At 34.2% G+C, this 10857-nt stretch overlaps 1 protein-coding gene across 1 annotated transcript; it reads left to right on the top strand.

Moving 5' to 3' along the window:
* Positions 1–2455: 2455 nt before the first annotated feature.
* On the top strand, positions 2456–7240 carry LOC124932872 (peptidyl-prolyl cis-trans isomerase Pin1-like). Its single transcript, XM_047473583.1, has 2 exons — positions 2456–2725; positions 6993–7240. Exons 1-2 carry the CDS (start codon positions 2494–2496, stop codon positions 7115–7117), a joined length of 357 nt encoding a protein of 118 aa, XP_047329539.1. The 5' UTR covers positions 2456–2493; the 3' UTR covers positions 7118–7240.
* Positions 7241–10857: the final 3617 nt, after the last annotated feature.

The following is a 10857-nucleotide window of genomic DNA, read 5'->3' on the forward strand; positions in this document are numbered from 1 at the left end:
AGCTAATTCACAAATTTAATGATTCGCGCATAGAAGAGAGTTTAAATTTATAAGTCAGTCTAAAGGCGCAAAGGCACAAACACAATTGTTCCATTGTAGAAACGGTGTCGTGCCTAAGTCCTCCTAGCACAGTAGTAAAGATTTTAAAAGATAAAAAATTTCATTAGACAATCAAATATTGCATTTATATTAAAGAGTATCTATATATATATAATATATATATAATGATGCTTAATTTTTAAAGTGTTCGGATCGCCGGGTCGAGAGTTGTAGTTAATTTGGATATTATGTGAGAGTAAATGGATACCTGGGTCGGATTGTGGGTTGACCCGCCCATAAACTTAAAACGGTTAAAAATAAATTTAAAAATGTTATTTATAGGTTTCGAACTTGTAACCTAACAAAACAAATACTACCCTTTAACCAACTAGACTAACAACACTTTATATTTAAGATTCAACACCAAATTTGATGAACGCGATAAATTTTAACAAGAAAAGTTACTAACTAATATATATATATATATATATATATATATATATATATATATATATATATATATATATATATATATATATATATATATATATATATATATAATGATGCTTAATTTTTAAAGTGTCCGGATTGCCAGGTCGAGAGTTGTGGTTAATTTAGATATTTATGTGATAGTAATGGATACTTGGGTCGGATTGTGGGTTGACCCGCCCATAAACTTAAAACGGTTAAAAATAAATTTAAAAATGTTATTTGTAGGTTTTGAACTTGCAACCTAACAAAACAAGTACAACTCTTTAACTAACTAAGCTAACAACACTTTATATTTAAGATTCAACAACAAATTTGATGAACGCGAAACATTTTAACAATAAAAGTTCAAATTTTTAACTAACTAATCTAAATATATATAATGATGCTTAATTTTTAAAGTGTCCGGATTTCCATGTCGAGAGCTATGGTTAATTTGAAAATTTATGTGAGAGTAAATGGATACTTGGGTCGGATTGTGGGTTGACCCGGTCATAAACTTAAAACGGTTAAAAATAAATTTAAAAATGTTATTTGTAGGTTTTGAACTTGCAACCTAACAAAATAAGTATAACTCTTTAACCAACTAGGCAAACAACACTTTATATTTAAGATTCAACAATAAATTTGATGAACGCGAGATATTTTAACAATAAAAGTTCAAATTTTTAACTAACTAATCTATATATATATAATGATGCTTAATTTTTAAAGTGACCGGATTGTCAGGTCGAGAGTTGTGGTTAATTTGGATATTTCTGTGAGAGTAAATGGATACTTGAGTCGGGTTGTGGGTTGACCCGCCCATAAACTTAAAACGGTTAAAAATAAATTTAAAAATGTTATTTGTAGGTTTCGAACTTGCAACATAACAAAACAAGTACAACCTTTAACCAAATGTGATTGATATGTGGTTTGTCGAGGGATAATAGACCAGTATCATTTTAAAGTGGTTAAAGAAATATGAATCAAATATTTAATTGACTAAAGTGTGAGGTCACGATGCTAATTATTAAAAAATATGAATCAAATATTTGATTGACAAAGTGAAAGTGTAAAGTCACGAAATGAGAGATTTATTTGGAAAAAATATGTGATGAAACATGTGAGAAAATAAGTTACTTTATCGAATTGAATAAAATGTGGAATGAGAGCGTTATATTTTTTATTTTAATAATTTTAAACATTGAATAAATATTATTTTAATTTATTTTATTTTTATTCTTATTAGTGTGCATCGTACGAAAATTTTCAAAGTTTAACTAGTTATTGATAACGTAGAGTTGCCCTAAATATTGAATATTTAAGGAATAATGAGGTTAAATATTTTTTTTTTTTTTAATTTTAATATGACTTCTTCAATTTACAACTCTCTTATATAGGGAATTTAACGAAATGACCCTAAGAAATGGATTAAATCCGTTAGTGAACAACACATAAATTAAATTGGGTTTGTGACCACTTGAAAATTTTTTGACGAAAATATCTAATTCACGTGACGCGAATGGGAGGATCGTCACGCGAAGAGGAGGCATGTAAAAAATTCAGAATAATCGTGTCTTTCGCGTGACGATCCTGTCCTTCGCGTGACGATCCCGCCCCTTTGCGTGACGATCATGTCCCTTCGTGTGACTATCATGCATTCGCGTGACGATTCTGCCCATTTGCGTGATGATCCTGTCCTTCGCGTGATGATCCTGCCCTTTCGCGTGACGATCTTGTTCTTTCGCGTTACGATTATGCCCTTCGCGTGACAATCCTGTCATTTGCGTGAGACGGAGTAATCTGGTATTTTGAAGCGATAATTTTGCGCAATTAATTTATGACCCGGTCATCAACGCATCTAATGATATTTTTAAGGGTCATTTTGTCAAATTTCTCCTTATATAAATGGTGTAACCGTCTACATTACAAGTGGCATTAAGCAACAGAGAACAAATTACAGAAAGGAGAAATCAATTGAGAATGGCGACGATGAAAGTGAGCGCATCACATATACTAATCAAGCATCAAGGTTCACGACGCAAGGCGTCTTGGAAAGATCCAGAAGGCCGTATCATCTCCATTACCACTAGAGATGCTGCCGTCGATCAGCTCAAGTCCATCCGCGAAGATATCATCTCCGGAAAAGCAAATTTCCAGGACATTGCATCTCGCGTCTCCGATTGCAGCTCCGCCAAGAGCGGTGGCGATCTCGGTTAGTTTACTTCTCTATTTCTAGACTTTCAGATCATTTGATCTCTCCTTGTCGTGAGATTTGTGCTTTGATTCATTCCACCGCTAATTAGATAATTAAGAAACCGTTTCATTGAGGATGTTAATTTCAGGAAGATAACGATTTAGTTTTCTTAATCTGGAACGTTAAGTAGATCTGAATACATCATAGCCACATTTGAAAGTGAAAGTGTTTCTAATTCTATATATGTTCAGAAAATTCAAATAGGTAAAGTTGATGTTGATATACGTGAGAGCTTTGATTTGGATTCAAGAAACTGATTCTGTCCAAATAGATCTTGATTTTCCTCTTTGAGATGTGTTTTTATGAATGGCTGCTTAGCCTATTTGATAAATGTAGTCATCTATGTGATAAATCCTCCATTAGGTCCATGATTATCTCTTAGTTTTGACATTTCTAAGATGTTCAGATACAGATATGTAGTTACAATACCTTTAATTATACTATTAGTAATCATAGCTTATGTGACATGACAAGGATCTTGCCAAAAAGACTAAAAGTGTTGGGTTGTTTCTCGCTAAGAACGTGTTATGTTGAAGCATGGATCATACATGTATGGGGTCGTGCTAGCTTCCGTTAGTCATTGATCTATTGTTAATCTAAACTAGGAATTAATTCTGAAATGTGAATGACTTCAATTTCATGATTGAAACTCGAAACACCAAATGAGGTTTCATTGGATCAATCAACAAGTTTTGGCTACCTGAATGATCTTTGATTCGATCTGTTTCTCACATTGAGGAAGGAAGCAATGTGTTAGGAGTTTTAAATTATGACCGAGCCTTTCAAGTTCTTTAATTCAAGAAACGGGTTCTTGATGATGGAATTCAACACTCTAGCGCAGCGGACATAGAATTAGAGGAGAATTCGAAGTTAGGGAGAGAAGAGTCAAAGGGGAGGAGAGAAATACCACTAGATCACACCTAGCGGTCCAAGAAGGGGGAGGAGGGCCGAGAGATAACTTAAACACCAAATTCCAAAATATTCAATTCATAGCCCCAAAAAGTGGGGTGGGCATCACCATTTAAAGAGGCTGGTTTACCCAAAAGTATTCGTTACAACAAACTTCCAAGATAACAGAATTCGGTTTCAAAAGAAATAAGAGAGAAAGTAAACAAAACAGAATTAGTCCATAAAAACATAAACTGGCCCATATGCACACTTGGGCCGAGAGACGGATGCATAAAATATTTTAGGACCGAGGTTTTTGATGAGCAGCCCGTAACATAATCCCCCCCTTCGAAGTTCGTCGCCCTCGACGAAAAGAACGCGGACTGGTCAGCCTCTAATATGCATCTTCAACTTCAAAACTATTGCTTCGGTCGGGCTTCGGCACATTCAGCAAAGGTCGCAGCATAAGACCGTATTTTCACAAAAACCTTTCGGCAGAATCGCTTCAGTAGTGGAACTGGCCGGGTCCTTGCGGTCCTTTGCGCTGCCGGGTCGCTTGCCACTCCGCCCCTTTCTGGAATTTCTGTGCACCCAAGGTCGAGTTTTTCAGTGTTTATAGCTGGCCTTGGTTGCTGCAATGTCCCCAGCGCCTGGTGCAAAAATAATTTTTTCCAACTTCGATTAAACTCCATACTTGGCTCAAAAATCCAGGCCAAGTCTTTTTCCCGAACCAGCATAACAGCAGCATCGAATGAGCCGTAGCTTCTAATTAGATCATTAAGAATATCTTCCAAGGTCATTGCAGCGAGTGAAACAGTTTGGCCTTCGGGCTTACTCTTTACTTGCATTTTGGCAGCAACAATATATCATCTAAGGTCTTTTCCAACTGGTTTCCATGCATCAAACTGGCCTGCGACCGAGGAATCCCTTTTAGGACCGTGGTTCTGTCTTGCTTATCATAGGATAGGGTCAGCTTTTCAAAGTCCCAAGAAGACGGGCATAGAGTAATCAACCATTCAATTCCCAACACAATATCATAACCGTCCATGGAAATTACCTTCATTTCTGTTTGGTATTCATTGCCTTCCATCGACCACTTCAAGTCCTTGCAAACACTAGAACATAAAACATTAGATCCATCAACCACTCTAACCGATTGTACCTGGGTTGCTATGCTTTTGTGGTCTATTTTCTCCAAAATCCTGCTATTGATAAAATTGTGGGTGCTGCCTGTATCGATCAAGATCACCACCGGCAGGTTCCCAACTTTGCCAAGAATCTTGAGCGTTTGGAAGACTTTAGACCCGGTCAGGGCATGTAAGGATATGGCTGGTTCATCCCTTGAGTCGAGCAATGAAGGTAAATCATCCAAAACAGGTTCTTGGTCAGGTTCTTGATCTTCTTGATTGGCCGAAACCATGAATAACTTTGATTTACACCTATGGTTTGGTTGCCATTTTTCATTGCAAGAATAGCATAGACCCTTCTTTCGCTTTTCATCCATTGAGGCTGAGTCTAATTGCTTAACATGGCCCTGGTTTGCATTTGAAGAGGACCCATATGATGAATTCTTGAAGTCAGTATTGGTGCTCGGCCCGGCTGTGTTGATATTGGATGGCGTGGGCAGCAATGATGCTTCAGCGCTGTACAAGTTACCACTGCTCATTAAGGACCGATATGTTGCTTCTTGGACTTTAGCCATGGCCATTGCTTCGTTTAAAGAATCTGGAAATCGCAACCTGATGCAGTTCGCAATCTCTTCCCTTAGACCGGACAAATAACAATCAATGACGTAGTCCCTTGACATATATAATAACTTTTGAGAGATCGACATGTACCGGAGGTTATATTCTTGAACCGACCCAACCTGTTTTAAATTCATTAGCTGTCTCATTGGTGTATCATGTATAGATGGCCCGAATTGAGTCATAAGGTCTCTTTTGAACACATCCTAAGATAAGGCTTCCATATGATTTCGGTTTTGAAGATATGACTCGTACCACATTCTTGCTTCGCTAGAAAAATGAATGGGGGCAATTTCTAATTTAGTGGCATCCTTAGTTTTGTCCACCCTGAAAAATTGCTCGGCAGATATTAGCCAGCCCTCGACATCGGACCCATCAAACCGAGGAAAATCGACCTTGGTTAGCCGAGTAGGAGGAGCATAGTGTTGATCGCGGTTCTGGCCAGGGTGCGGGGGCCTAAATGGTGAAGGACCGTGACAAGAATTATCATCATAGGGTCTGTGGCGGGGTTCTTGCACGTTTCCAGATGCCCCGCTCTCAAGGGCCGTCATTCTTTCTTCAGCCACATCAAATCTACGGTCTATGGCAGCTTGCATTGCTGTTGTTTGCTGGGACAAGTTTTTAATCAGGGCCTTGAGCGCATCCATTTCCGATTACTGGCGAGTTTCTACCATGTTGAGAATCGGACAGCTCTAATACCAAGATGTTAGGAGTTTTAAATTATGACCGAGCCTTTCAAGTTCTTTAATTCAAGAAACGGGTTCTTGATGATGGAATTCAACACTCTAGCGCAGCGGACATAGAATTAGAGGAGAATTCGAGGTTAGGGAGAGAAGAGCCAAAGGGAGGAGAGAAATACCACTAGATCACACCTAGCGGTCCAAGAAGGGGGAGGAGGGCCGAGAGATAACTTAAACACCAAGTTCCAAAATATTCAATTCATAGCCCCAAAAAGTGGGGTGGGCATCACCATTTAAAGAGGCTGGTTTACCCAAAAGTATTCGGTTACAACAAACTTCCAAGATAACAGAATTCGGTTTCAAAAGAAATAAGAGAGAAAGTAAACAAAACAGAATTAGTCCATAAAAACATAAACTGGCCCATATGCACACTTGGGCCGAGAGACGGATGCATAAAATATTTTAGGACCGAGGTTTTTGATGAGCAGCCCGTAACACAATGCCAATTGGATTAATCTATTGTTTTCAATCCACATAATAGGAATTCTGTATATAGATTAGTACAGTTAAAACACAGGCGATAAATTAATCCCGGTCAATCAGTCATTTTATGTATATATGATTATGCGGGTCTGAAAACTCGAACTCATGATCACATAAGTTCTTACACTCTATCACTAAGAATATGCTCGGTAGGTTAGGAATTATTTCACTAGGTAATATAGTAAAAACCGGGATTCACATTACTTATAAAGATAATTTAGTTTTTATATTACATTATCGGTATTAATTCTAAGTTTTTTTTATTCATGTGGATTTGGTGAATTTATATTGGGTATTTCAATAATTTTAGACATGTTTGATAATACTATAGAATACTTAGAAAACATACGAAAATATATACATGTGCAGGTAGTTTTGGTAGGGGGCAAATGCAGAAACCTTTTGAAGAAGCGACATATGGTTTGGAGGTCGGTGAAATGAGCGACATTGTGGACACCGATAGTGGTGTCCACATTATAATGAGAACAGCATGATGATGATGAGACGAAGAAAAATGTCAAATAAATTTGAATGAATCCGAACTAATAACATTATAAAGCAATGAATTATACACTTTTTGATATATGATTATCAAAACTGCTTATTATAATGTGCTTGAAGATTGATATTATTATTTGGTCAAGCATGTATTAGAATAGTTTCTAATTTTAGACTTCTTTGCATTAAAGTTATGTTCTTTGTTTTTTTATAGTAAAAATGTATTTATAACTTTTATAAATTAATAATAATAATTATTATTGACATTATAAATATTAATTTTACTATTTATTTATAGTAATTTATAATATGTTTAGTTTAATAAATTAAATATTTATATTATTCTTATAAAAATAAAAAATTAAAATTTAAAGTATGATTTGTATATTTTCAAATAAATAAAAGAGTAGGTTGTGTTTGGTTGTATTATAATGATTTTGTTCTTGAGCTGAGTTTATATTTTAGTAATATCTTATTTTTTTAAATATTTTATTAAGTATTGATTTAGATGAAATAATATTCTATATATTTTTTATATTTATATATTAATAAATTTAATAATATTTGTTTATTATAATTTTAGATATTTTTTTTTTATATTTAATGGGTAATTGAATTCCTTTGTTGTATTTAGATATAGATTTTCCAAGATCAGTGAGACTTTCAACTCACTGTGCTACAAATTTTAATTAAATTAATAATTATTTAAATATAATTTTTTATGCTAATTATTTATAATTTTAAATTTTAAATAATTAGTTAATTAATTTAAATTCATAAATAAATAATTTTAAATTTTAATTTTAAACTTTTTAATAAATTTATATATATATATTTTAGAATGTTTGAAAATTCATATAGAGATTTAAGAAAATTTATGAAATTAAAAAATTCTTACTCCAAATTTTATATTGAGCAAAATTTAAAATAATGTTTAAATTTTGTATTATTGTTGTATAATAATATAATTTTATAATTATAACTAATAATTTAATTAGATGAATGAAAGAGCAGAAATTTAATATCATGAATGTTATCGAGAATGATGTGACAATATATTAATGGATTTAAATTTTAATAGGAAAAAAATTTTATTTTACAAATTCACTCACGTATTGTCACATATATCCCAACATCTTTCATGACACCAAATTCCCTATTTATATCATTAATCATCTTTTTTATTTATTTTAATTATTTGTAAATCTTTAATATAATTTTTGTTATGTAAAAGAGTTGTAAAAAATTTATTAAAGAGTTGATGTAAGCGCAACCCAGAAGTTGTAATCGGTTTGCAGGTTAGTAAACTTTGTTTGTTTTACCTTCTTTTCTTTACTTCTCGATTACATCATCAACGTTATTCCGATTTTTAAGAGCTTCTTCATGTTTGGAAAATCCTATAATATATCGATCATTTACGCTTTTCAAAATCATGTCAATTTGTCGTTTTTTACTAGGTAGCAAATCGGTTTCTTTTGCTATGACTTTCCACCTATAATAATAACCGCAAAATTTTTGTTTTCCCTTTGCTTGATGTTCTTTAGCCTTTTCTCGGGTCTTTCGATGATTATTTGCATGTTGAAACACTCGATAAAAGTTGCTGTTATTTCTTCTACGGTTTCCAACTATACCATATTTTGTTGGTGGTATTGTTAACACTAAAATTTCACTTACCCAATTTATGAATTATTTTGTATAAATAAAATTAAAATAATTAAAATTAATGTCAAAACATCATTAATTAATTAATTAGAATAATTATGGTGATAACTAAATCCCAATTAATTAAGATAACAGCCAAGAAAAAATAAATAAAATAATTTGAGATAAATGTTGTACTCATTATATATCTCAAATTAATTTTAAGAAAATCAAAGAGAAATTAAAATAAATAATTTAGGATAAATATTGTATCCATCTTATCCAAATAAATTATTTATTAAACCCCAAAAATATAATAAATAAATAAAATAAATTGGAAAAATAAATGTCATATTTATTAAAAATATTTTTTTTTTATTTTGTAGGTTGAAAATGGAGTAAAAAGGGATTGAAAAAAATCAGCTTCAAACCAAACTTAAGGCTAGAAAAGGGTCAGAATCTGCTACAATCGAAATTCGAAGAGATCAGTGTAGTAGACCTCACAGCCCTCGGATGAGCATTGCATTATCATCCAATGCCCAACAGCCAACCGCGTAGCCCGCTGCAACGGAAGAAAATCATTTCCGTGCAACACTAGATCAACTAATGCGCGCCTCAACGCCATTAGCCCAAATGCAACGGAACGCCCAAACATCAACGGAACACGGAAAAAATGCGGACGGAGCGTCCCACGTTCGATTTTGGCCCGAAAAGACATTGTTCTTCCTCACAACGACGAACAAGATAAGAACAAATCCCATCTTTAATTTTTCAAAGATGGAACTCCGTCGTTAGTCCACCAAAATGGATGATTCAAAAGAATAAATGATCACCCTACCACGATGATCATTTCTCCTACGATCATAGGCCTCATCATGGCATGATCAAGCAAGTTGAAAAAGAACCAACAAAACATCATTAATGGATTTTGACTGAAATTCGATTCACTTGGTCGATGAACCGACCTTGGGAGGCTATAATTTGGGCAAACCGAAGGCAAAAGATTCACTTTCAACCTCTAAATTAAGCCCGAAAGAAATTTCGTTATTGAAGATCTTCAAGCTTTTTTAGAATTTTGAAAATTTCGTGTAAGATTGTAAGGCTCTGATCCAGGAATTCAAGAAACTTCTAAAAGAGTTAAAGAGTGTTCTCGAACTCACAGTAAGATTCCAATCATACTATAATTCGATTTATATGGTTAGATTGAAATTTTTACATTTTAGTTCGACCATTTTATATATTGTATTATTGTCTGATTTTTTTATTGAAAAAAGATCCTAGGATCATTTGTAAACTTTCTAGTGAAACAAAATAGCATCAATCTACCTAAACTAGAAATACAAAAATTTGATTTTGAAAATTTTGAAAATTGGGTTTCTGTTCACTCGAGAACAACAACCTAGAAAGCTTCCCAACATATTTTTAATGTTATTAGGAACATATTCAAATAAATTACAGGTCATCCCGATCATAATTAATCAAAAACTAAAAAAAATTCAATTCTTGAATTGATTAAAACGAACCACCAATGTTCATTTTTGGTTTCATTTAACCATGTGAAGTATAAAGAAGCTATTGACAATCTCCTTACGCTTCATTAAAGCTTAAACCAAAAACATTTTGTTTACCTCAAAACGGTTTGAGTTAAATGGATCATCATCCCGATCGAATGATTTATCAGGATGATGTTGTAAGTGATCTATAGGACCAGAAAAGCTTCCCATGCCTTTGGATTAAATGATCAAAGCCCCAATAAAAAATAGCAAGCAAGTAGTTTGTTGTTCTTGAAGACCGAGAAAAGTTAGCACAAGGCTAACCCCGGACCGAGAGCACCTCGCACCTAGGACCGAGGAAAGTTAGCTCATTGCTAGTTCAAGGTCGAGAATTATTCAAACTTAGGACCGAGGAAATTTAGCCCAAGGCTAACCCAAAACGGAGAACCCCATGCACTCAAGACCGAGGAATCTGATACAGGACCGATAGCTCTGCACCTCGACCAAGAGTCTCCGGCACCTAGACCGAGGGATCCCGACCTAGGACCGAGGGTTTTTGCCCAAGAACGAGAAAGATCACACCCAAGACCAAGAAGGCCGAT

Source organism: Impatiens glandulifera, chromosome 3, assembly GCF_907164915.1.
Source record: "Impatiens glandulifera chromosome 3, dImpGla2.1, whole genome shotgun sequence".
Classification (NCBI taxonomy): domain Eukaryota; kingdom Viridiplantae; phylum Streptophyta; class Magnoliopsida; order Ericales; family Balsaminaceae; genus Impatiens; species Impatiens glandulifera.

Excerpts from the sequence above, each read along its gene's own strand:
- LOC124932872 (XM_047473583.1), top strand. The coding sequence starts at position 2,494 with ATGGCGACGATGAAAGTGAGCGCATCACATATACTAATCAAGCATCAA. Across the intron at positions 2,726-6,992 it reads CAAGAGCGGTGGCGATCTCG|GTAGTTTTGGTAGGGGGCAA; the intron begins GTTAGTTTACTT and ends ATACATGTGCAG.